General features: G+C 39.7%; 1 protein-coding gene and 1 non-coding gene across 2 annotated transcripts; both read right to left on the bottom strand.

The window, feature by feature from the left end:
- Positions 1-1,507: 1,507 nt before the first annotated feature.
- CFAP418 (cilia and flagella associated protein 418) lies at positions 1,508-27,235 on the bottom strand. The gene is made up of 6 exons (XM_061439325.1): positions 26,438-27,235; positions 20,681-20,768; positions 18,429-18,493; positions 17,837-17,902; positions 9,857-9,952; positions 1,508-3,928 (listed from the first exon to the last, which is right to left on the bottom strand). The coding sequence occupies exons 1-6, from the start codon at positions 26,590-26,592 to the stop codon at positions 3,775-3,777; spliced, it is 624 nt and encodes a 207-aa protein (XP_061295309.1). The 5' UTR covers positions 26,593-27,235; the 3' UTR covers positions 1,508-3,774.
- TRNAS-AGA (transfer RNA serine (anticodon AGA)) lies at positions 27,073-27,154 on the bottom strand. The gene has a single exon. It is a non-coding gene; the product is annotated as a tRNA-Ser (tRNA).
- Positions 27,236-27,827: the final 592 nt, after the last annotated feature.

Below are 27,827 nucleotides of genomic sequence, written 5' to 3'. Positions count from 1 at the left end.
AAAGCAGAAGCAGATGTTTTTCTGCAACTCTCTTGCTTTTTCTATGATCCAACAAATGCTGGCAATTTGATCTCTGGTTCCTCTGCCTCTCCACCACAGTATTAAATGTCAACAAAGTGAAAACGTGAAAAAGCATTAACGTCTTTGTGTTACAAAAATAGGTTTGACCATGTGGACGCCCTGCAAGACTCCAGGGGACTTCTCTGAGAGTGGAAAACACCATGAAAACCACTGATGTACAAAATACAGACTTTAAGAAATGAGTCAAATTTTGATAGAATTAGATGAGGGTGAGCAAGAACATTAAGACAGCAAAACATGCAGTAGTCTAAGGAACAGTGGGTGCGCTGTAGGTCTAGTTGGAAGAGGAGGGAGGCAGAAGAAGCCATAAAGATGCTGTGAAAGGCCTGGGAGGCCTTCATTATGCTCATTTGGTTTAAAGTCGACAGGAAGAGAAGGCTGGAGTGAGTGGGTGTTTTTGAAAGTTATTTCCACTTACATGAAAATAAAGCTAGACGTGTTTATATTTACTAGAAATAAGATAAAATGACAGCAGAGTAGGTTTTCACAGATTGAATGTTAGGGAATGAATAAATGTGATCAAATGCTTTACTGTAAGAAACATGTGGTAACAATTAATTTAGATAGAAGGAAGAAGAGTGAGAGCATTTATTAAGCACTTTTTCTGAACACCATACTATGTCATATCATTTTCACATGTATATAATTTAATCTTCACAACAAGCTTACAAAAGGGATATCACCATTCACAAAGATGAGGCAAATAAAGCCCCAAGGTTAAGTAGCTTTCCAAGGGACATGACTTCCAACTCTGATTTTGTAACACTTCATATTGTCACCCATCTTGGGGAAAGTCTGAAAAAAAATTTAATTATCAACCATACCTATATATTCCATGCCACACTTTAACATAGGGTACATCGGGTGTCACAAACCCAAATAAATGTGATACAATGTAAAACCTCAAAAGAGACTGTATATTTTGAAATTTTTCGTTCCTTTCAGAATTACCTTAAACAATACATAAAGCTAGTATGGTGGCTGATAGAGATTTCATTTAAAACCCAACATCTGAAAAAAAAAGTCAGCATTTGAGTTACTATTAAGCTTCATTACAATACTTATTAGATTTAAGACCCTTCCCTCCCACATTAAAAAATATCAGGTGAGTAAGAAAAGGAGGGAAAACCATTAAAAATCATAGTTTGATGCATTTCTTTGGCCCAAGAAAAGGAGAGGTATACAGACATCATCGTATGGGTCTGGATGGACACCAGCCACTGTCAGCAGGCTCCTTCCTACGCTCAGACCTGTTCCTCTGGCTGCCACGCTCTCTTACACGTGCACATACACACACATGCTTACACAGGCACTGAAACATGGCATGCTTCTCTTCCTCAATGCAGATAAATCCATTCTCTGTTCGACTGGACAGCTCAAAACTTTTTGTTGATATTTTAAAGGAAATTATCAAAATTATATCACATTAATCCCCATTTGAATATTTATTATACAACAAAAAAAATACACCTAAATACAGAGTAAAGCTACTTATTATTTATTTACTTCTGGGCAAGATAAAGGTATGTGAGTACAACAGAGTTCAAATAAAGTAGCTACCTGGCTTGATAAGAAACAGACACTTGCTGGGACCTTCCTGGTGCCCAGCAGTCAAGAATCCATGCGATGCAGGAGACTCAGGCTTGATCCCTGAGCCAGAAACGAAGAGCCCCCATGTTGCCAAGCACCGAGCCGGCACTAGGGCTCTACAACTAGATGAACAAGTGGGTTTGTTACATACTGTGTTTCAATAAAGCTTTAATTAAAAAAATAAGATACTTGAAGGAAGTAGAAAATTATTATAAATATTGAAAACAAATGGGCAAAACATCTTGAAAGTTTTATAGACTTTGCATTTAAAAATTATAATTGATTACAAGCTACACTCTTCTACATTGACAGTAAAGTAGCTGCGTTTTGGCTAATAAGATACAACTGGTACTAGTCTACTCATTTGTATATAAACATGTACTTTCTACATTTTAGATTAAAAATTATACAATATTAAAAAGCTTATAAAGTAAGTTGTCAACAAAAATATGAACTCATTTACACATTTCTGACATTGGGGAATTAATTATTATAACTATCATGTTACGGACTGCTAAACATGGGCAATATATCTAAGTTACAGAATAGTTATAATGAAATAATAAAAGCAAAAAATTAAAATCCATAATTTAGTAAATTTGCTCATTTAAATTAAAAAAAATATCACCATTATGACTAAATGTGCCAAATTCCATGAGGTCCTGAATGTGCGGATCTTGGTGCTCTGCTATTTTTTGCAATAGGCAATTCAACCCAGATCCTCCTATGTTTCTGATAAAATTTTAGAGGATAAAACACTTTTATTGAAAGATAAGATCTGTAAACATATCCTTAATATAAGAATGTGAGCATCTGCCAGTGAGAGGTATCCTATCAGAATACTAGACTTACTAGAGCAAGTTATACACATATGCAAAAGTGTCACGGTTAGGAAAAGGATTTTAATGACCAGATCTTTCTTTGCTTGCGTAAAATGGTTGGAACAGATTCAGTATAAGACTAAACAGATCATAACTGTGTTTGGTTACTCCCTTTAAGGAAGCCTTGTGTCACATATCTGAACTGCATAATAGACACATGGGGTGAAGAGCGTCTGGCAAACTGGAATCTCCTGATGAGGCTGGGAGCTGGTAATTTTGAGGTAACCGCTTTTCCAAATGTGCTGCTTTGTAGGATTCCTCAGGTCTTAGTCATATTAAGGAGCCCAACAGGTTACCTGCTGGTTCAGCTATGCTTTATTTCTCTTTTCATGTAGTTATCTAATGAACAGCATGTCAACCTGATCCTTCCAGAAAAATCAACAGGCTGCCTGAGAAAATATCTTACTTGCTGTTCTCATATCTTACTTGCTGTTCTCTTTACTTAATGGAGTTTTAGGGCATTAAAGGCAAGAAGGTACTTGGGAAATCCAGCAGTGATCTGTATCAGGATTTTTCCTTGTAGTTTTAGGTGTATCAAAACAACCTTTTTTATATAGAAATGAGTATTTGCTAAAACACAAACTAGATACCTTTTGATATCTAAATGAACAAAAGGGAACTGGTAATATATACTGACTGTTGTGCATAGAATTGCTTTGGGTTTGTGAAGTAAGATCAGACACAGGCAGTGTTTTCACCTACAATTTGCCCACACTCTTGAAAACCCTTTCATCAGTCACTGACTATATGGATTCTGACATGCCTAAATTATTATTTTTGCTAACAGCAGATCTGACCAGAGCAGGTGTTGTATACCCCTCTCAGTGACCTCTCTGCAGGGCCAGAGGTCTGCTTTATCCCCTTTAACTGCTATAATGAGGAATGCTCATGCTAAGTGTATTAGCAGTCAGGAGTATGGCAATTACTAGTGAATGGCTATATATCCGTATGAAACTCCAGGAGACAGCCTAGCAAAGAAGTATTTGGATAACCTGTTACCTTACTAAGTGAAATGCTCATATATCAAAAATGAATAATTCCAAAATGTTAAAGCACATTATCCTCCCAAGTCCATTTAGTCCTTGACAATTTGTACAGCCATTAAATGGAACTTTGTCTTTTCCCAAGGGCATGACACTATGTGCCTTTACCGAAACACTGTGGCGATGAATGGAGACTGCTCTCATGGGTGCAGCTGTCTGAATGTAGGACGTCTGGATCCTTAGTGTTTGCCACAAACCCAGCGAAGCTGATGGTCGGTCTGAAGGTCAGTCAGTTCTTCAACAGCTCTCCAGCTGCACTGGCAGGCGTATGCTCGTGTTCCTTTCTTCTTTACCAGCTTTGTTTTTAATTTGTGGAATTCTGGCATATTGTTCCTGTTGGTAAAACAAGAAGGTTTTAGTATAATAGTTTTGTTCAGTGCTTAATGACTTAAAAAAAAAAAAAAAGAAATCCTCATTGCTTTATTTTCCAATCTTTACAACATCCAAACACTAAACTACTCCGTGTTTTCACATGCAAAACAGAAGATACACTTTGGTGTTCTCTTTCTGAGGGTTTCAATATTTTAAAATGGTAATCCTTTATGTCTGTTTATTAGGGCTGCTGTAGAACACAGCGACGTAAAGAGCTGAAGAATCACTGATTTGTCCTATCAGAGACCACATGATGTAAGAACAGAGTGGAAAAGACAGTGGTTCATCTCCAACCTCAAACGCTCACCCGTGCCATATTTTAAAAGCTTGCACATGGAGGGCATGTAAGAGGCATAAAGGAACAGGTTTCTGATATGTTAACTATGGAAAATTTTCATTAATATAGAAAAAGTGCTTGTTATTTCTATGTGTTGAATTCATATTATATCTCATTTGTTTCAATTTGTTCTTATTCACTTATAGTATCAGGAAAAAAAAAAAGCCTATCCTGAAATAAATTTCAATAATTTTAACATAATTGAGTCAATGGGCAGAACTCATGAAAAATGATAACCATCTGACTTGGTGCTATTATAAAAAAGACTACAGAAGTTAAATTTAATTCATAGAAATTAACAGAAAATCAACTATGATTTTCACAGTTCATGTACTGAATTTATGTAATGTAACTATTCCATGGCAAAAGAAGATGAAAAAATTCAAAGTGGAATGATGAAAAAATACACAGTAAAAATGATGAAATACAGTACAAATTTAAAGAAAAAGGGCAGTGCTGTTATTTGACGTTTGCAAAGGAAAGCAGGATGTAAAGTGCCCTCTGGCGGCCAACGGGCACCACACGCAGCACCGCACAAAATTCAGGCACAAGTTTGACGCTGACAAAAACCCGAGAGGCCTTCCAAGGCCAAGGGTCTGACTTCAGAAAACTGAGACTTTGAGCAGCTGAACGACTCAGCTAAGGTTACAGTGAGATAGGGGAGGAATGAGTAAGTTTTATGGGAAAGAGAACAGCTGAACAAAACTAAATATGTTTGATTAAAACTAAATGGCTACGTGAAGAAGTGTCCTTTATTCAATCTATAACATATTTTGACAGACTTAACATCTGACACTTGATTGGATTGAATCCTTACAGAGTTCAGGAACAGGAATCATGGAAGCCAAGGAACTAATTAATTAATACATTTCAAGTAGTGCATTATTTTAAAAGCTTCGAAAGAAAATATCATTATTTTCCATAAAGGAAATACAATTTAATAGAAAAATAAGAGCATTTTATTTAGCTATTACGGCAGGATGGTCAAGTATAGCTTACACTTCTTTTAGACAGTTCTAGAACTTGTCAAAGCTACACTTACTTACTTACTTACACTTATTGCCCTCACTTGTAAGATAAGGACAATGAAACAACTAAATGGGTTTTTACTGTATAACCAACATACAGATTGGTACCACTAAAAACGAATGGTTCCCAATGTCCTGCTGGGCATTCAGGGATACTCTTAGAACTTTTACATTGCCTTCAGTCATCACCTACTTCTGGTTTCCCCAGTGAACATTTCCCATCCTCCTCAAGTGTTTCATCTCCCCTCTACTTCTCTACTTTCAAGCAGATCACATCTTCATTCACAAAACCAGGCAATGAGATGTGAAAAGGCTTCCGTTTCCTAGCTTTCCCCCCAAAAGCATCAGCATATGACCACCTTCTACCCAGGCACAGAGCAGGCCTCTTCCTACCCACAGCTCACTTCCATCAGCACTCTGCACCAAAGCCTCCAGGACCTTGCTACTCACATAACCTCCCCTTCCAATGTCTTCTCTCCCCTCCACAATAAAAACACCAAAGCATCTCCTATCTTAACTAAATAAGCCTTTAACTCTGCACTCACTGACAGGTTTCCAAATCACCTTTCTGGGTAACATCTTCCAGTCTCATGGTTCTGACTACCACTGTACAGACATTTCTTATCTGAGCTTCAGAGCCACAGGTTCATCAGCTCCCATAATGAACGTATAGACGCCTCCTTCAAAACTGTTCTTAAATTCTATCAATGGACTGTATCGTGGCCCATGTTAGTAAACCAAGACAGAAATCCAGGACCCATCCTGAGTGACATTTGTCTCTCATCTTCCAGTAAGGATTACCTCTAAAATAGCTCTTGAATCCATCTCTAGTCTATCCTCCCCACTGTCATAACTCAGATCCTCATTTCCTTCCCACTGGATTACCACAATATCCGCAATCAGTTCAGTTCAGTCGCTCAGTCGTGTCTAACTCTTTGTGACCCCATGAACCGCAGCACACCAGGCCTCCCTGTCCATCACCAACTCCCGGCGTTCACCCAAACTCATGTCCATCGAGTCGGTGATGCCATCCAGCCATCTCATCCTCTGTCGTCCCCTTCTCCTCCTGCCCCCAATCCTTCCCAGCATCAGGGTCTTTTCCAATGAGTCAACTCTTCGCATGAGGTGGCCAAAGTATTGGAGTTTCAGCTTCAGCATCAGTCCTTCCAATGAACACTCAGGACTGATCTCCTTTAGGATGGACTGGTTGGATCTCCTTGCAGTCCCAGGGACTCTCAAGAGTCTTCTCTAACACCACACTTCAAAAGCATCAATTCTTCGGCGCTCAGCTTTCTTTATAGTCCAACTCTCACATCCCTACACGACCACTGGAAAAACCATAGCCTTGACTAGACGGATCTTTGTTGGCAAAGTAATGTCTCTGCTTTTTAATATGCTATCTAGGTTGGTCATAACTTTCCTTCCGAGGAGTAAGTGTCTTTTAATTTCATGGCTGCAATCATCATCTGCAGTGATTTTGGAGCCCAGAAAAATAAAGTCTGACACTGTTTCCACTGTTTCCCCATCTATTTCCCATGAAGTGATGGGACCAGATGCCATGGTCTTAGGAATCGCTAATTCCTGTGATTCTAAACTGATCTGGTTCCCATAAATAGTGAACAATCTTTTATAAACTCAAATATTCAGATCTATCCCCTGATTAAAAACCTTCAGTGGTTATCCACTGCCTAAAAAAATTAAGTCCAAATTCCTCAGCACTTCTTCTATGCCTCTGCTCTTTTTGATCTCTTGCTCCTACTTCACCTCTTGCCAAGTTCTGCTCTTATATCCAAAACTCCACACAGTCCAAACTGCTTGGAAGTTGCCAAACACACCATGCGGTTTCACCTGTGTCTTTAAAAATATCCCCTAAAAGACCACCAGTGTCCACATGGCTTGCCAGGCAAACTCCTGGTTATCCTTCAAGGCTCTGAGGCTTTTTCTGATACCTCAGGGTGGAATGCATCCACCTTGCCCTGTGAAAGTCCTCTTTCACATTTATCACGTGATGTAACAGTGTCTGTCTCTCCTTCTCAAAACTGAGCACTGCTTGAGAGCAGGCACTGTGTCCTATTCATCTTGTGAGCCTGGTATTTAACAACGCTACAGACTAGGTCCTAAAGAAAGCCTGATGAAAAGAAATGCTAGTAAGCTCTACGGAGAAGGCAATGGCACCCTACTCCAGTGCTCTTGCCTGGGAAGTCCCATGGACAGAGGAGCCTGGTGGGCTACAGTCCATGGGGTCGCGAAGAGTCGGACACGACTGATGCGACTTCCCTTTCACTTTCATGCACTGGAGAAGGAAATGGCAACCCACTCCAGTATTCTTGCCTGGAGAATCCCAGGGACGGGAGCCTGGTGGGCTGCCCTCTATGGGGTCACACAGATCTGACACGACTGATGTGACCTAGCAGCAGCAGCAGCAGCAGTAAGCTCTATAGAATATCATATCGATGATCTATATCCTGATGGGGATTCACAGCCTCTCCTTTATTTGTTCCATTCATCTATTTTTAATAGTGTAATGAATCTTCTAGCTCTATCTAGAAGTCTGTAGTTTTTAAAAACCAGGCTGCTCATAGCTATGGGCTTCCTAGGTGGCGCTTGTGGCAAAGAACCTGCCTGTTGATGCAGGAGATGCAAGAAATGTGGGTCCGATCCCTGGCTTGGGATGATCTCCTGGAGTAAGAAATGGCAACCTGCTGCAGCATTCTTGCCTGGAAAATTCTGTGGACAGAGGAGCCTGGCGGGCTACAGTCTATGGGGTCACAAAGAGTAGGACATGACTGAGCGAGTAAGCACAACAACCACCAGATCTACAGTACACCAACTGCGACTGCTCTTGATAACTCGGAGACACTGAAAGCTCCTCAAGTACAACTACATCACCAACAAGCTTCCTTTATGCCTGTGCTCATTGACATTTTGATGGTATACACATTCTATTATACTAGTTTTATAAAAATTGGCGGTTCATCTTAGTGATATATGTGGACTATTCCCCATGCATTGTATCAACTAGAAGAAAGACTATAGCAGAGGGCTTAGATAAGTCAGAAAAGATGAAATGAATCTGAAATTAAAAGCTAACTTTTCCAACAATGGGATTAAAAAGTGGACTAACACAAATCCAGGTCAGGAATAAGGGCTCCTGACCTGGATTTGGGGATTACACTAGGCTTTTTTGGGGTTGGGGACCATGAAATCTCTCAAATTGTAATTTTTCTATGTATTTACATATTTGAGTTTTTCTTTGCATATATAGAGAGGATTCAAAGTTTTCACAAGATTTTCAGAACACTTTTTAATGTGAAAAGTTTAAAAACTCTTACATTAACACTAGAGGAGACTCCTATAGATCTACATGAGAACAGCTACCAGAAAGGTGTGAAGAAAGCCATTCACCCGTTTCCCATGCTACAGAAGAGTGCTCTAATAATTCTGATTACTTGTATCTGAAAATATAGTCTTTGTTTAGGCACAGGTCTGGGGGCCCCCAAATGCATGATGTATGTACTTTACTAATTTTTAGCCCTTAATTTTTACTTGAAAACGTGAAGGTATAGCTCAAATATATATATATATACACATATATTTTTCAAATATATTTTTATAACTTAAAAATATTAGGCATTCATGGAACTTCCCTGGTGGTCCTGTGGTTAAGACTCTGAGCTCCTAATTCAGGGGGCTCAGGTTTGATCCCTGGTCAGGGAACTAGATCCCACATGTCACAAGGTATAGCCAAAAAAAAAAAAAAAAAATTAGGCATTCAGTAAGTATTACAAAAACATGAGTAAAACATTATCTCAACCACAAGGAGGGAGTCAGACATATACCAACCTAAGAGTTTTTTAACCTTTTATTACAGTTAAGTACTGTAACAGGTACAAAGTGCTGTGGCCACATGAAAAAGGATGAGTTTAATTCCAAGTTGAGAGAGTGGTAAGGGAATCATGGAAAATGAGCAATGAATTGTACCGAGGGACATGTAGGGTTTAGGTAGATAAAATGGTGGGAAGATACCCCAAGAGGCGGAGAGTTTACACCAAGTCATAGGGAATGGGAGCACTGAGTGCTCTGACGTAGCTATAATCTTGTGAAGGTGAAGACTGTATGGTGGAAAGACAAACAAAGCTGGGTGACAGACAGATGGGGACTGACTCGTGGAGGGTCTCATATGCCATGCTAAGGAATTTAGACATTATTCTGTAAGCAGAGGGGTTTGGGGCAAGAGAATGGCATACTCAGAGTTATGCTTTAATTCTCAGCAAGTGAAGGGCGGTCTGGAAGAAGAGACTATACTCAGGAAAAATAGTGAGGAGGCTACGTCTGAGCTCTTGTCCAGAACTAACATGTCCTTAATTAGGCTGATAGCACAGATGGAAAGGAGATGATGCGAAAAATATCAAAGAGCACAGGTCACAGAGTCTGGCCAAAGGCACCAAGAGGCATCACAGCACAATAAGAAATATAAAATTGCATTAAGTACATTTTCACAGAGTGAAGTTTTTAGGAACATACCTGAAAAACAGGTAATCACATGATTTGTCCCACCTATAGTCATCGTAGCTTTCTACCCAGAAATCACAGGCTGTACAACGCAGATGGTCACATGCTCTGTTCAGAGAAAAAGAACTGTACATTAGAAATGATTGGTAAGTTTAAATTTGAAAAGTTTAAATCTGGGACCTCCCTGGTGGTCCAGTGGCTAAGACTCCATGATCCCACATGCTGCAGCTAAGACCTGGTGCAGCCGAATAAATAAATAAAATATTTTAAAAATGTGAAAATCTGCTGATTAATTCATAGACTATACCATACATTACAGATTACTGAGTAAACAACAGAAATACAAAAATGAATCTAAGTTTTTATACTAATGGACTGATTACCTATTTGAATTTTTAGGTTAAATTTCTGCATAAACCTACCTATTTTACTAAGATCTAACATACTGATATATATATATATATATATATATATATACGTACACATATATATTTACAGATTTAAAGAAAAAAACTGATGTGTAGACCTTTTAGTTTTTAAATTGCACCTGAGTAGATCTTCACTTAAGATAACTTTTTAAGTGTTTCCCTTCCTAATGAAATTTCAGGATGCCTCTATCACAGAACTGCCACACTGTATTGAAATGAATCTGTTTCTCCTGTAAGTGCTGGGACAATATCTTATTTGCTTCTGTTTCCCCACTACTTTGTATTAATGTATTCATTCACTCACTTAAAAAATATTTACTGAAAGCCTACTATGTGCTGGTGAGATTCTGTCCTCATATAGCTTAGATTCTAATTTGAGAATAAACAATATTTATAATAACTAATATACTATATTAGATGATAAAAACGCTTTAAATAAAATAAAAAGTAGAGTCGAGTCAATAAAACTGGAAGCACTGGGAGGAACTGTACTGTAATTTTAAATACAGTGGTCTGCATAGGTTTCACTGGGAAGGTATGTCTATATAAGCAGTTTCTTTAGATGAAGTGGTAGTTGTAAAGGAAGTGGGATTAAGAAATGCTTATATTTAAAAAAGATGGAAAAAGAACAGGCTTGTATGTTGATGGCAGAGATGCAGTAAAGAGCCAAATGCTGCTGATGAGACAGGACAGAACTGCTAAAGCGATACTTAGCACATAACAGGTAGTCAGTGACAACCTGAGGAACTGAAATGCCAAGCAGATCTCAAAATTCATGTACTATACGGTAACGACAGGAGTAAAACGATAACATACAGTAAGAATTAGTAATTGCTGCTGCAAACAATTTGACTTGTATAGTAACTGTGATTTACTTTAAAGAAATCTCCATTGTTTGAAGTATTTTAAAACTAGAATCAATATAGATACATTTGATCACCTAAAAATTATAAGGAAATAAGAGTTTTCTAAGATACCAAAAACAAAGTGAAAAGACCAGTAACAGAGTGAAAGAAAACATCTTTAACACATAATCAAATACTTATACTGATAAACAGTGCTTACAAACTACAAAAATGAAAAAAAAACCTAAAATATACTCTCACTAATATAGGTAGCATAGATGAGTGGTTAAGAGTGCAGACAGGATTGCCTAGGTTCAAATGCTGATTCCCCAGCTGTGTAATTATAGTCAAGTAACTTCTCTGTGACTCAGTTTCCTTATCTCTTAAATGGTGATAATACTTACACGCTCACAATTAGTAGGAGCTAACCAAGCTAATACTGATAGTGCTTGTAACAGTGCTTGGCACACAGCATTTGTTAAAGTTAAAACACTATATAAAGAATTAAAATTTAAAGCAACTATGGAATATATATTTAAACCAATTATGTTAGCAAAAATTAGCACTCTCAGACATTTCTGGTGGGTATGTGAACTTATAACCTTTTGGGGAAAATCTTAGTATAATTTAAAATTAAAATTATACCTAGCTGTTGTGACAGCAATCCCGTTTTGGGGACTCTACAAATAAAAGTACCAGAATATAGGCATATATCTCAAGAATTTCTACTGCAATATTGTTGAAATGGCAGAAAAACAGGATATCACCTGTATAGCTATCCAAGAGGGAAAAGATTGAATAACATTTATACCATGGAATATCAGGTAGTTGATAAAGAGAAATAATTACATTTACTTATTGACCTAAAGGTGCACAAAGCTAGGTGCACAATAACATATATAGCATGATCCTGTTTTTGTAAAAACTACTGCCCAGATTTTCCTGTACAGGTGTTTATAAGTTTATAAAAACATTTTGCTGTTGTTCAGTCACTCAGTCCTGTCTGACTCTTTGTGACCCCGTGGACGGCAGCACGCCAGGTCCCCCCGCCCTTCACCATCTCCAAGACTTTGTTCAAACTCATGTCCATAGAGTCGGTGATGCTATCCAACCATCTCCTCCTCTGTTGTCCCCTTCTCCTCCTGCCTTCAATCTTTCCCAGCATCAGGGTCTTTTCTTTTTAATTTTTTTATTTTTTAACTTTACAATATTGTATTGGTTTTGCCAAATATCAACATGAATTGAAAAAGACACATGTACCCCAATGTTCATGGCAGCACTGTTTTAATAGCCAAGACATGGAAGCAATCTAGATGTCCATCAGCAGATAAATGGATAAGAAAGCTGTGGTACATAATACACAATGGAGTATTACTCTGCCATTAAAAATAATACATTTGAATCAGGGTCTTTTCTAATGAGTCAGCTCTTTGTATCAGGTTGCCAAAGTAGTAAAGCTTCAGTTTCAGAATCAGTCCTTCCAATGAATAGTTAGGGCTGATTTCCTTTACGATTGACTGGTTTGATCTCCTTGCTGTCCAAGGGACTCTCAAGAGTCTTCTCCAGCACTTCAGTTGGAAAGCATCAATTATTCAGCACTCAGCCTTCTTTATGGTTCAATTTTCCCATCTGTACGTGACTACTGGAAAAACCATAGCTTTGACTATATGAACTTTTGTTGGCAAAGGGATGGCTCTGCTTTTTAGTATCCTGTCTAGGTTTGGAAGGAGATTGTTATCTTTCTCCTTATATACACTTTGACCTTTGTTTTTTTTTTCAATAAACATATAATACTTCTACAATTAAAAAATAAAGTCCATCATTATATTATTTTCATTTTTGTTTTTTTTCAATAAACATATAACACTTCTACAATTATAAAGTCCATCATTATATTATTTTCATTTATTTCCCTCTAAAATTCAGATATGTCAACTTCAAAATTACAAATATATTCTGGCCTGAAAGTTTGATAATGCTTTATATTTCTAAAAATATTAATTATAACAATAACTAAACATTTAAAATCTATACAAGCTTGAAAAACAATTCTATATTTTCTCTTGAACCGTTAGAAATCTATGAAATTGAATTTGTACATATGGAAATTCAACACACTTATATTTGTACACATTTGAACTTGGATTTTGAATGTACAGGTTAGGAAAATGCAAAATGATGGTTCCCAAAGCTGCTATAACTGGCTTTCTTATGCATATGTAGTTTATTACATGACTGCACAGAGTGTTAACTTTAATGCCTTAATACATATGTGCAATTTGGCTGAATTACTGCTGTTGTGGGAACTATAATTTAGAATTTCCTGACATTTTGTATGTGTAAAATTTCAACCATAATGTTAAATACAGCTTTTTAATTTAAAATTTAGTAGTTTATTCAAATCTATTCACACTACCACATTTTCCTACAAACACTGTCCTCTGAGAAACATAAAACCAACTTGCAGCTAAGAAATCATTCTGCTGCTACGATTCACTCTATTAGATCATAATTAGTACCAGTCTATGGAATACTCCAGTCTTGCAAGTAGTTTAAAAAATGAGCAGGGTAAAATTCAGTTTGGCTTGAAAATGACGCCTTGGTTTTATCTATACCTTATCAATGGCACCACGCTTTGCTATTACTCTTCCTCCTTTCCACCAGCTGGGTAAAAGACTCAAATCTTTACACTCTAAAATCATTCAGGATTACTCTCAAACCTGAGCTTTATCCAAAATTAAACAGATTCAACAGGTAGAGCAGACCTTCCTTTATACCCTCGGCATGTACATCAGGGCTTGTTTTCAGAGCTTAAATATATTTTTCTTTCCTAACTACATATAAAAGAATATCTAACATAAAGTCATGGTTCCAATTAAAGATACCTGTCAGGTCTTTCCTCTAAAATGTGAGGAAATACAAACATGAAGGTGTCACCAATGGCTTTGTCCTTTTATCTGGCTAGTAAGTAAAAAGATGTTAGCTGTGGGAATGTCCAAAACACAGCCCAATACAGTCTTCTGCACAGATTCTGAGGTTCTCAGTCAGAGCCACATAGTGCACTGGGGAGTCTTGCTGTTTGGGCAGTTGGAAAACAAGAACAGAGCTTCCTTCTTGCATACATTATATAATCAACTGGTATACTAGAAAACATAATGGACTAGGAATCAAGTTACACAGGTGAGTCCTTGCCTTGGGCAAGGAACAGCACTTGGGAGTCATTTTTGACAACCTTCTCTCTGACCTCCAATAGCCATTTAATCACTGAATTCTGTCATTTATATATTTTAAGTATCTCAAGTGACACCCCTTTTCCCTACAGCCACTGCCAGCACGTAGGTCACCGCGGCTACCGCTGTCTCTCTCCTGGACCACTGCTAACTACTGCTTGTTGACTGGTCTTCCAGCGTTCCCTCCTGTCTTGTCCTTCCAAGTTCCAATCCATTTTCTAATCTAGAACCAAAATTTATTTAGAAACACAAATATGAGTATGTCACTTTTATTTGCTTAAAACAAAACAAAAAACAAATCTAACAACCCAATGGCTTCCACTGCCCTAGGACTTGTTTCTAAAATCCTCCTCAGGGCCCCAAACCAAACATCCCTTGACTACCTCTCCAGCTCCTTCTGGAGCCATCCTTTCCCCGACTCGCCACACTCCAGCTCACCTGGCTGCTCCCTTCCTCCAGAACCTCCGGCTTCTCCAGCTCAGGATCGCCTAGTGTGGTGTGCCCGTCTAATGCGGTGCGTCCTCATTTAACACGGTGGTGCCAATGCTCCCCTCTCTTTGCTTAATTCCTACTTACCGCATCACAGTCTGATTAAATATTATTAGCTTAGGAAAGCATTCCCTAACTTTTCATATTAGTTAGAATGCCCATTATCCATGTGTATAGTATCCTGCACTTATCTTTTACATTACATATTATGTGGAAATTAAATAGTTATTTGTAGAATTAAAGTCTCTTTCCTTATCTAGACTGAAAGCTCACTGAGGGAAGGGAAGTGTCCACTTATTTGTTTGCCACAAGGTGTTCACTTAAAACCTAGGACTCAGCAAGCACACGATGAATTAGTATATGTGTAATGAAAATAACACCAGTGCTTCAATGTCCTCATTTACAACAAGGGGTTAAAAATTCTTGTTCTATCTGCATCTTGGTTTTTTCCTGTGAGCAGATGAACCAATACACATACACAAAAAAAGTACTCTGGACAGTATAAAGTACTTCGCACATATAATGTTTTACATGCACAGGAATAGGTACGTGCTTATCTTTCAGTGGGTGCTGATTTGGGTCATGAAGAGGGTGGTCAATGATTGATATCTTTATGATGGGTGAAGAAGATCTCTGAATATAAACATTTACCTGGCATATAAATGCAAATTCTATGTGTGTTTTTCATTCTAGACACGGAAAAAAGGTAAAAATACTCAAAGGCAGAAAAATGTTAAGTGGAAAGTATTAATAGAAGCAATTACAAGTGTTCTACTGGAAGTAGAGTATCTGACCTAAGCTTCAACTGGAGGTAAAAGAACTGAAAAAAGAAGAGGAAGAACAAAGACACCAGTTTGGTAAGGCAAACAATGAGTTTAGAGTTAATATGAGACAGATTTCAGCTCTCATTTTCCTTCTGAACAGGGGAGAGGTGCTCAAGGCTGTATGTGAGGGATCTTTTCTTTGATGCTCTATGTGGCTGAGACTACAGGAGACAGAAGTGGATGGTAACTAGGAGACCTTCGCTGTACAGTTCACGGGTGAGTTGAGAGAAGCCTGGATCCAAGGCAGAGTGGTCTGGCAATGGCTGAGACAAGTCCAGCTGGGCTGACACAGGTAAGTTGGGACTGACAGCAACCAGACGGAATTCTTCTCTAAGGGCAGTCTGTGTCTCTAAATCTTTGTACAGACAGTCCTCAAGGCAGGATGAGTCAGGTGCTATCAACACTTATTTACAGCCCTCACAGCAAGCATCTTTCCTGTGGGCTGCTGCAGCCTGTCCACGGCCTGGTGTTCCTGGTCTAGATCCCCAGTTTCCCTCCCACAGCCCTTTTTTCTGAGCCTCCAAGGTCTAGGCCAGCTGCACCCTCCAACAATGTCTTTTTGGATCCCACTTTTATTATTCAGTACAATGATTATCTCTCCTGAAGTGTGATTGTGTCGTCATATAGCACAGTCTTTCATTTCTTAAAAAATTACCAGAAAATGAAAAAGTGTTTTAGAAATAATTAGACAAAACATAATAATTTAGTTAAGTAGGCTTCTGTAAAAGCAGAACCAAATTTACCAGGAGAGTAAAATGATTTGCTGAACTATTTAATAATAAACAACACATGGAAACAACCTAAATGTCTATTGAGAGATGAATGGATAAAGATGTGGCACATAAACACAATGGACTTCCCTGGTGGCTCAGACGGTAAAGCATCTGCCTACAATGCGGGAGACCTGGGTTCCATCCATGGGTCAGGAAGATCCCCTGGAGAAGGAAACGGCAACCCACTCCAGTACTCTTGCCTGGAAAATAACATGGACGGAGGAGCCTGGTAGGCCAGGGTCCACAGGGTTGCAAAGAGTTGGACACGACTGAGCAACTTCATTTCACTTCACATATACATAATGGAATACTACTCAGCCATGATAAAGAACAAAATGATACCATTTGCAGTAGCATGGATGGGCCCAGAGATAATCATACTAAATGAAGTTAGAAAGAGAAAAACAAATACCGTATGATGTCACTTATATGTGGAGTCTAAAATATGACACAAATGAACTCATCTTCATAACAGAAATAGACTCAGACAAGAGGACAGACTTATGGGCGTCAAGGAGAAGGGGTGGGGGGAGACGGCTTGGGAATCTGGGACTAGCAGACATAAACTGTTATATATAAATGGATAAACAACAAGGTACTCCTGCTGTATAGCATAGGGAAATATATTCAGTATTCTGTGATAAACCATAATAGAAAAGAGTATGAAAAAGAAGGCATATATATGTATAATTGAATCACTTTGCTGGACGGGAGAAATTAATAACATTGTAAACAACTATACTTAAATAAAAAAAGATTCACTAAAGATCAGTCTGTTTCCCCACTTTATGACAAATTACAGCGGAGTGGCAGTCTGAGACTGCGGGGGCTTGGAACAGGCAGCACCGTGACTGTAAGACCACCCCAAACCAGGTCCTGAGAGAGACACTGGGTAAAAGGTGGGCTGGGGAAGAGACGCCAAAAGGAGGGCTTCTGCTTTTGAAATATGTAGAATCAAGAGACTCTGCTTCAGAACTCTGGGTACTCCAGACCCACAGCTTCTCACGCTGCTTGGCCAAGGCAGGGTGCACGGCACATCATACAGCACATGGCTGACTGTTCTCCTGTCCACGCACTGGCTTCCAGTGCCTGGAGGAAACAGGGCAGAGCAGAAGCTCAGCTCCTGGTGTCCTGTGGAAACCAAGCTGGGATGGAAGTGAGCCAGGCACTTCAAGTGGATCTTAGAGAAGGTGTCAACACAATGAGCAACACATACCCAACACCACAGCTTTCACACTATCCCCTACGAATAAGACACATGTCAGTAAAGTGTCCTTGGACTGGCTAACAAAACATACCTCTTATGATGAAACAGACTCATGCCAAGATGATAAGAACTATGTTTCAACAGGGTATCAATTTGGAAAGACCTAATTAACGTTAATGTATTTCTGACATCTTACCTTGGTGAAGCATTTGTCCCAATCCCACACGGAACGGTGCTTCCGCCAATGTACACTGGGCTGCAGCTAGACATGTTCAACAGAGGGGAGAAAACCAAACCAAACCATAAAAGCAGCATGAGAAGTCAATTTGGCCTCATTGACTCTACATTCTTGAAATCAAATTGTATATTTTCCTGAGCAAGTCAACTATTACAACGAAGAGGTATTCATTCTAGGGTTAGTGCTTTATTGGATAAAACCTGTACATTCAGGACCACTCAAAGAGTTAAAATGAGTCAGAGGAAAATGTGTTTGCCAAATAATGTAAGGGACAAAGTAAATACTGAAGAGTATAACAGCACATTAATTCTGAGAAACTGTTCACACTTTTTTTTACACAGCAGAAAATTATTTACAACAGCAATAACCTGCCATTTACGTTCCTTTGCACTAAGGAGTCACAGACCAGAAGAGCACCGAAAATGCTGCTATTGGGTCTTTCCCCTGAAAACTAACCAGTGCTTTGTTGCTCAATGTTAGTAAATGGTAACAAAATCTACTAGACCATGCTTAGCAGTGGGTGTAATTCACTGAAGCAATCCCGACTTACCTTTTACCAAGGCCTTGAATGGAAGCTCTGACAGATGTGTTACCTGAAGATTTAGATTTTAATTTCTGTTAAAAAAAAACCAAAATAATAAAAGACCACAGGTAACTTGGATAATTGTAACATGAAAACTAATATTCGTTATTTTGTAACAAAAGTATTTTAAAATGGCTTAAATAAAAATTTCCTATGATTTTAAAGTTTCAGAAATAAAAACAACGATCAAAATCTTTTAAAAGCAAAAGGGAAGTAGACCTCCCTGAGGAATTTACAAATTACTACGCTAACATTTAGTCTAGAAAATTGACATACTGCCATTATTAGCAAGCTAAGATTTAGAATCACTTTATAACTCTTCAGTTAATACTAGAGTTCAATGATTTAATATGAAGGATCTGCTATTTAAAACTTCATCCTGGAAAAATGCAATTGAGGAAAAAAACCTCAGACTCATTTTAAAGGCTGTGAATGGTACTCACCTGAACTAAAAATAAATTAACCAAACTCCTGGGTAACTTCAGGAATATTAGTTTTGATCAAACGGAATGGTATCAACCATGAGATATTCAATGAAAATGTAGAGCTACCTAGTCACAGCCATACAGCAGTTCCTATATGGTTACATAACGTCATCATTAGCAAGCATTTATTAAGTGTTAACTGGTATAAGGTACCAAACAACATAAGCCAACCACATCCTAGGACCACCGCCAAGGAGAGGAAATGAGAAGGAGAAAAGGCAATTTAAACTATGCGGAGACATGCCATCATTTACCTAGTAGGTGAGGAAATTTAATGGAGGCAAAATACTTTGTTTTACTATTTTCTCTTAACTCTTTTGTTAAACAGAACTGGAAATATTTTTGGTGCACATCTGACAAGTACTAATGTGCCTGAGTCTCTTTTTGTCTTTGGAAGCATGCTCCATGTGCCATCCTGGCTCGCGTTTATGACTCAAAGCTGGCACACTGGGACAGCTGCAGCTGTTTCCGGGCTTTCCTGGGTGAGTCTGAAAATGGTTAATGAACAAAATAACTGGCAAATAACATAATACTGTAAGTCAACTATACTTTAACTAAAAAAAAAAAAAAAAAGAAAGAAAGAAAAACACCACAATGGGTGGGCAATGGGGGAGGGAGTATTGTTCTCAGGAGCATAATCTGGCCTCTTAGGACAAGCTGGGCATGGACTGGCAATTCACACACTTCTTTTCTCATCCAATCAATGTTTGACATCAACCTGCTTTTCTCCAGAAGTTTACTTGGGTTGCTTTCTCTCCTGCAGGTTGGAAAACTGAATATAATCACTAACTTCAAAAAGGGAGCATACAAGGACTTCCCTGGTGGTCCAGTGGTTAAGATTCCAAGCTCTGAACGCAAGGGGTATGGATGGGTTCAGCCCCTCGTCGGGGCACTAAGATTCTGCATGCTGCAACGTGCAGCCAAATAAATAAATAAAATCTGTTTCCTCACCCTCAAAAAAAAGAGAGCACACAGAAGAAATGTGTAAAAGTGTATTTCTTCATGATTATAAAAGCTACTTTTGTTTCAAATTATCTTCTCTAATACTTCTTTAGAAAAGTACTTCCTTCTCTTTCTGAAATGCCTTGATCTGAAGATACATAGCTTCTGGTAGTTCAGTGGCACCTTCACTACTTTGGCCCCGGTTCAATTCCCAGTGGGGGAACTAAAATCCCGCAAGCCACGCAGTGTGGCCAAAAAAACCCAAAAAACAAAGAAGTAAATCTGGGAAAATGTTAGGGTATGTTCAGTATGAGTAGTAAATATACAGGTGGCTGTTACATTATTTTACAAGCTTTTATAAAGTTGTCACAGATACACAAGTATTTAAAAAATTAAAATATTACCAACTAACTCATTAGTTCAGGGATGAGAGCAATGGCAAAGCATCTGAGATGCTAAGCACATTCCTATAATGCAAGCTGATTTTAATCTTTTAGCAGAGTGCTCTTAGAGTCTACAAATAAATGCAAGTAATCAACTTCATCTGTAAGTTGCATTTTGTTCAACGCCTTTTCTAATTTATCATTCTTGATGAGAAATAAACAGCAAAACACACACAGTTTCTAATACTTTTTTCCTGTATAAATCTAAGTGGAATAATTTCTTTAAGCAATTTTACTTCTCGTAATTCAGGACTATAGATACTTGTAAATTCTATAAGCTTTCAGATTATTCTAAACATGTCTTGAGATAATGAAAGAATTGCTGTTACCTTTATGACACTTTACTTACAAAGTGTTTTTTGTCGAAGTGGGGCTCTTCAAATATTTCATTAATGAGACTGTCAAGATCATCTTCTTTTTCAAATGTTTCTGCTGATCTGAAAAAACAAACAACAACAACAACAACAACAAAAAACCAAGAAAACATTTGAAGCTTAAGTGCAGATAAAGTCAGCCAAGTATCCGAAGAGTTTTGTTTCAGTAAAGTCTATTGTTAGAGTTGATAACAAAAGAATTGTGATGCAATTTTTTTTGTACTATGGGCACAGCCCAAGTTTCTTGAGAAAAAGATGTAGTTTATTGAGTATAAATTCACATGTGTACTTTTACATACTTAAAATATAACATTTAAAGCCATATGATATATAAGAGAAAGGTAGGTATGTACTTTTCCAAATTATATCAACCACTTATTTAAGAATAAAAAATATGTACAATTTTAAGTAGAACCTGAGAATTATACACAAAGATAATTTTCATATGTCTAATTTTCCCCTAAGGGTTCCATTGTAAGTCAAATAATAGTCTCTTTACTACAGGAGCCAAAGGTTATATAACCAAACGATCAATTACAAACCCACACAGAACAGTGTTAGTTGCTTGATGGAGTACCTCAACTACCTCTTTATCTTCTGCAGGTAAAGCCATCACAGGATTACTGACTAACTGTTACTGCATGGGACTTCTATTTTACAGCTAACATTTACTAGATGTTGGAGAAGGAAATGGCAACCCACTCCAGTATTCTTGCCTGGAGAATACCATGGACACAGGAGCCTGGTGGGCTGCTGTCCATGGGGTCACACAGAGTCGGCCACGACTAAAGCGACTTGGCATGCATGCATGCATTGGAGAAGGACATGGCAACCCACTCCAGTATTCTTGCCTGGAGAATCCCAGGGATGGCGGAGTCTGGTGGGCTGCCGTCTATGGGGTCGCACAGAGTCGGACACGACTGAAGCGACTTAGCAGCAGCAGCAGCAGCATTACTGAATGTTACGGAATTCAGTAACATTTACTGAATACACAGATGTGAAAAGATTAAAAAACGTGCCCAAGGTCATATAAATAGTGGGAGGAGAGGCTTGGAATTGAATCTAGGGCAGTTCAAGATACCTAACAGTAAAGGAGATTAACTCTCTTCAGAGTTGCTATTGTACAGATGCTATCATCCTTAGTACTTTATAACTTCACTGGATCATGAAATTATTTATTTTAAAAGACAGGCTTTTCAGTCTATTTCTAGAAACGTATTTGCTCTGAAATTTTTAACATCAGGACTACAGTCCTGATAGTCTGTGATACTATTTGTGCTGTGCTGTGCTGTGCTTAGTCGCTCAGTAGTGACTCCGCAGAGTCCGACTCTTTGTGACACCATGGATTGTAGCCCGCCAGGCTCCTTTGTCCATGGGGCTTCTCCAGCCAAGAATACTGGAGCGGGTTGCCATGCCCTCCTCCAGGGGATCTTCCCAACCCAGGGAGGGAACCCAGGTCTCCCCAATTGCAGGTGGATTCTTTTACCAGCTGAGCTACCAGGGAAGCTCCTGATACTGCTGAGCGTGTGATACTTACCTGACTTAAGAGAATGCAGAGGCTGCTAACACTGAATGACTGACTCCATCTCTGTATAGACTCTGCCTTTTCAGTTTTTCCCTTTCTAACTTTTACCTTTATTATTTTCCACTCTACATTTCCTTCATAGCTCAGTTGGTAAAGAATCTGCCTGCAATGCAGGAGACCTGGGTTCGATTCCTGGGTTGGGAAGATCTCCTGGAGAAGGAAATGGCAACCCACTCCAGTATCCTTGCCTGGAGAATTCCATGGACTGAGGAGCCTGGCGGGCTACAGTCCATCGGGTCACAAGAGTCGGACACGACTTAGCGACTAAACCACCACCATACTGGTTTCTTGCCAAGGATGCTTTCCTCTTCACAGAAGCACTCCAAAAACCCTCTGGCAGCTGCCACCCTCTCTTATCACTACTGAAGAGTAGTTTTTATCCATTATTCTACCTCCTTACAAGTATTAATATACTGGATTTAGCATCAGCTGGTGACCTGGCTGAGGGCTTCTCAACCTTAGCAATACTGACATTTGGACCAGATCATTCTTTGATGTGTGTGTCACAGTGGTAGGCTTGTGCACTGTAGGATGTTTTATAGTATTTTTGACTTCTACCAGCTAGATGCCAGTAGCACACCCTTCCTCAATTGTGACAATCAAAAAATGCTGTTGTCAAATGCCCCTTGAGTGGTAAAGTCATCAACAGTTGAGAACTATCCACCTAGTTTAAATTAAGCTTATGGAATTTAAGCTTAAATTAAATTTCCATAAGCTGTTGTGGAAAAACCCAAATGAACTTTTTGGCCAACCCAATATTTAATCTCTCTGAATCGCCTGCAATGCAGGAGACCATGGTTCGATTCCTGGGTTGGGAATTTCCCCTGGAGAAGGGATAGACTACCCATGCCACTATTCTTGGCTTCCCTGGTGGCTCAGAGGGTAAAGCGTTTGTTTCTTGGGCTCCCCTGGCGGCTCAGATGGTAAAGAATCTGCCTGCAATGTGGGAGACCTGGGTTCCATCCCTGGGTTGGGAAGATGCCCTGGAAGAGGGCATGGCAACCTATTCCAGTATTCTTGCCTGGAGAATCTTCGTGGACAGAGGAGCCTGGTGGGCTGCAGTCCATGGGGTCTCAAAGAGTCAGACACGATTAAGTGACTAAGCACACAGAACCTCAGACATTTTGTACGTAACAAGCAGATCTAGACAACTACTTAAAACTTCTTCCAGGTGTAATACGCTGCCTCTGGCCTCTATATCCCTCAGCTACAATGAAACTCCTTTTTTGCCCCCAAAGTCTCTACTGCCCAAATCATTACATTCAATGGCCTTGCTCAGTAACAATCCTTTTAATCTTTCAGAAGCACCTGACACCAATTCCTTCAATTTCTATTGTGACAGCAGGTTGCTAAAATGTCCCTGAGAAATTCTCTCCTTTGGTTTTCAGGATGTTCTCTCTGGATTCCCTTCTCCCCTGCAGTTTCACAATTTCAAGAATCAGATGCATTCAGATGTTACCAGTCTACTCAGTACTGTTAGGGGTTTGAACTACCAGCTTACATTAAGACTGGTCTGTTATTAGAGCACACAATTTTATGACGGCTATGCTTACCTATGTTTTCCTATAGAAGTGGGAAAAAAATGCCATCATTTCACTGAGAAAACATATACATTTTAAAGGACAATATAATGTTGTTTGGTTTTTTGATGCTACAATACAATAATCTTTATCAAAGGTTAATAAATAGCTATTGGTTCTCTGATTTTGCTTCTTATATTGAATCTTGATTTAAAATATAGTTTCTGTCAAAAATAAAATACATATTCTACATAATACAGACAATTGGGGTTTAACACTTGAACCACAATTAAATGTGAAAGGTATACAAAAAAGCTTATATCTAGGTGTACAATGTCCTAGTAGACTTGGAAACATGAACTTGGGCAAGTAACTATTTTTCTAAGTCTTGATTTGGTCAGTTAAATGAGTGTAATAATAGCATTCACTTCATAAGGATTTGGAAATTAAATGAAAAAACACACATAAGGCTCTTAGTATACAGAAAGGATTCAATAAATGTTGGTTATTATTATACCTATTATCTAGGAGGTTATGATATTATCTGTAAATATTCCCCATCTGTATCATCCTGAACCACATTATTCTTATTGCAGTTCAACTCACATCAGTCTTTAAAAAAAAAAAAAACACTAATCATATATTTCTCTTTATCATTTTGAAGTCTTCATCAAATTGCTATGTTCTGACTGTTTATATTAGCAGCTGTTCCTGATATCCAGATGTGGCACAGTCATGTATTAGTTGCAGAACTGTCATTTTAAAGACACAGTTCCAGTATTTTAACTCTTTTAAGAAAAAGAGATACAGGCTAAATCACTGTACAATTGGCAGATAGTCTCCTATTAATAAATTCATAATATAAGTAGGTTCCTAACTTTCTGGTATCAATCTTGGCTCAGGATAAAATTTTAATGTTTGACATTATATATTGCATTTATATTTAAGTTTAGGGTCTTTGTTGGTGCTTTCTGTGCAGTTTACCTTTATAAATATACTGCCAAGTGAAAAGTTTTAACATGTGAATAACAGTAGCACTGGCTTGCTACAGCTTCTGTAAATGTATTATTGAAGAATTTGATTTAGTATGGTGGGATGGGGTACTAGGATTACGGATGGATTTTACAGACAGAGGCATAAAAGGACCTGTGCTTGGAAAGGATCTGTCCACCTTACTAATCCTTACCATTTTCAGCAGCTAGCTCCAAGTCGTCCTATCCCTCTGTGCTAGTTCTAAGATGAATAGGCTCTTGGAAGGCTCTTTGATAAATTCTTTCCATGCTCAAAGGAGTGAATAAAAAGAACAAAGAAACTGCAAGCTAACACTGCTGTAGGACAGGAATGGTAGATCTGCTGGAAATCAGTATAGAAGGATGTCCAGCCTTCAAGATAACAATACACAAATTAATGAGAGTGATATTTGCATATACAGTCAAGTGAGCCTTAGCCCATTCAAAGCAGTCATTTTAGTTGGCTCAACATTTATTTCTTAGAATGCTGCCCAGCACTCAACTAATTTTTAGAGCTTCTGTTTCTGAACTTTAGACTCTTTGGAATGTTTTTATTGTGAAGGCGAGTTTTTAAACAAACATCTGTCATTGGAGGTAAAGCTAGTAAATTGGGTAGCAATGGTGCCGGGCTCTGGGAAATCACATAGAGGTGCACAAAAACAAAACAGAATCCACAGACGCAACCATAAATGAACAAGACTGAATCTCTTGGTTTGTTCCAAAGCTGCCTCCGTGTAATTCCACAAGGGTTTCCAAGAGATTCAAGCAAGAGTTGTTGCAGAGCCTCCCAAGTTATCACTTTGAAGGCCTATACTCACTCTGGCAAAAATGGAATTGAGGGGAAGTGGAGATAAGAAGAAAGTCATTGCTATTTAATAATTACATAGAAAAAAAAAAAGACTGACAAATATGAAAGATACTTTTTTAGATCAAAAACCAAAACTTTAAGAAATTTCCCCAAATTTCAATTTGGATGCCTGAGATCCTCTGCGACCCTTAGTTGGGGCCCTGGGTAGAAGGATGGTGGTGGGATTAATAGAGTGTGACCAATAACTAAATCTTTTTTCCTAAATCCAACCTCATTCAATTCTGAGCTTCAAAGGGAAAAACAACAACAACAACAATAACTAATGATGGACCAAAATGCAAACGTTTTCTCCAGCAACTGGCCCAAGGATTATTCTGCCTGGGGAATGGGGTCCCCGCACCTGAAAAGGGGACGAGAATCATTCACGCACACGGAGGCCCGGGTCACCGTGACTCCCTCAGGGTTCGAGAGCAGGGGCCTAAGATGCACCCCCTCTGCCCCCTGGCAGCCGCGGGGATGTGTCCGGGTGGAACAGACCTGGGGAAGCCGCGGGCTCTCAGAGGCGGGGCCTGCTCGGGGGCGGAGTCGGACCTCGGGGAGAGATGCTAAGATCCTCGAGGACGAGGCGCGGGAGTACGTGCGGCCCCGCGGGAGTGAGGGACTGAGGGTCTGGGCCGGAACACGGAGAGGAGCTGGAGGTCGTGGGAGGGGCGGGTGGGAGTACGGTTTTTTCGGTCTGGAGGCGGAGGGGTGGCCTTAGGGCCTGGAGCAGGCTTCACCACAACAGCCCACCCCTCCCGCCTGTTAACCTGAGATTCTCTTTCGCCTCGGCTCGGTTCTGGTAGTGGCCGAAGAAGCCGCCTCCGCCGCCTCTGGGCCGCTCGACCGTACCCAGTCTCAGTGGGTCTGGTCGGCAAAACTTGGACTCCACCTCATCCAAGAGCTCGTCTAGGTCCTCCGCCATCTTGTATTCTCACGTCTTGCTCACGGGTTGTTCTGGCAACCGGTGGTTTCCAGGGGCAACGCGAGGACCGCCCCCCCACCATCCCTTCCCGGGGCGCGCGCCCCGTCGCCCCCGCGCATGCGCGCCCCGTTTCTGAGCCTCGCGAGGCTTGGTTGCTGACGAGCTCGCGCGAAAAGACGCGGTGGGGTCGAGAGGCCCCCAGGCGGGCGAAAGTTCCGGCGGCGGGGCGGGAGGTCGGGGTTGTCCGTTTCTGCGCTACTGGCTTTCCTGTTCCCGATTGTTTGAAGTGTTTTGTCCCGTCTCCCTCTCCTTCTGGACTCAGGTTGTAACCACAATCGCCCGACTCCCTAGCTGTCATCTCCTCCTCGTCTAGCCCCCTTGGGGTCCCAGTCGTATCCCAGCCGTTCATAAATTCTTCAAATGGTCTGCGGAGAAGCCTGGAAAAGAGAAATAAGCACCTGTGTCAAAATGTTGACTTCCCGTAGTCGGCAGGATTCGAACCTGCGCGGGGAGACCCCAATGGATTTCTAGTCCATCGCCTTAACCACTCGGCCACGACTACTGCTGGTGGTTTCCTTGGCAGTGAAATCTATGTAGAGCTTGCACACTAGTTACAGGTATGTTTGCATCTCTACAAAGGTTTTCTGTCAGTTTAAGCGCACATTTGAATGTTTTAGTTATTAATAATTTTAGCTTCTCGGAGGGGATCTTGAGAGTATCGCCAATCATAAAAAACTGAATTTTAGTAAAATCGCTAGTTAGAAAACAAGAGAGAGGGAAGAAAGGTTGGTGCTGCTGTACACTGGCTTGCCGAGGTGTGCATTTTTCCGGCGATAACTGGGAATCGTAGGGCCCCGGATCAGCCTCCCGGCCTCCTTGCGTGATCAGCTCGACTTCCCCGCCGCTGTCTAAGCACAAACAGCCCCAGGACTCTTTTTACCCACTACGCACTAAAGTAGTACTCCCCACTGATTTAAATTCACTATGCAGGGCTAGAATGTGCCACAGTGTCTTAAAGACACTGCTCGGAAAAGTATGATGTGTGATACACCTGCAAGGTATTGTCTGTCCTGTAAATACTACGTATGCACACTGAAACCTGAACTTTTGAGTATTTCTGAAGGGGAATTGCAAAGAGGTTGGCAACCTTGGAAACTCTGGAGATACTATGATCGAAATGAATTAGAAGCTTCATTTAGTTGGGTTTTTTGTTGTCTGTTCAGAATATCTATTAA

Source organism: Bos javanicus, chromosome 14 (genome assembly GCF_032452875.1).
Source record: "Bos javanicus breed banteng chromosome 14, ARS-OSU_banteng_1.0, whole genome shotgun sequence".
Taxonomy (NCBI): Eukaryota; Metazoa; Chordata; class Mammalia; order Artiodactyla; family Bovidae; genus Bos; species Bos javanicus.
This window is presented reverse-complemented; position numbering and strand designations above follow the sequence as displayed.

Coding starts and splice junctions, on each gene's coding strand:
- CFAP418 (XM_061439325.1), bottom strand. CDS start 26,592: ATGGCGGAGGACCTAGACGAGCTCTTGGATGAGGTGGAGTCCAAGTTT. Junction 20,769..26,437: donor GAGGCGAAAGAGAATCTCAG/GTTAACAGGCGG, acceptor TTGTTTTTTCAG/ATCAGCAGAAACATTTGAAA. Junction 17,903..18,428: donor ATTCAAGGCCTTGGTAAAAG/GTAAGTCGGGAT, acceptor GAACATGTCTAG/CTGCAGCCCAGTGTACATTG.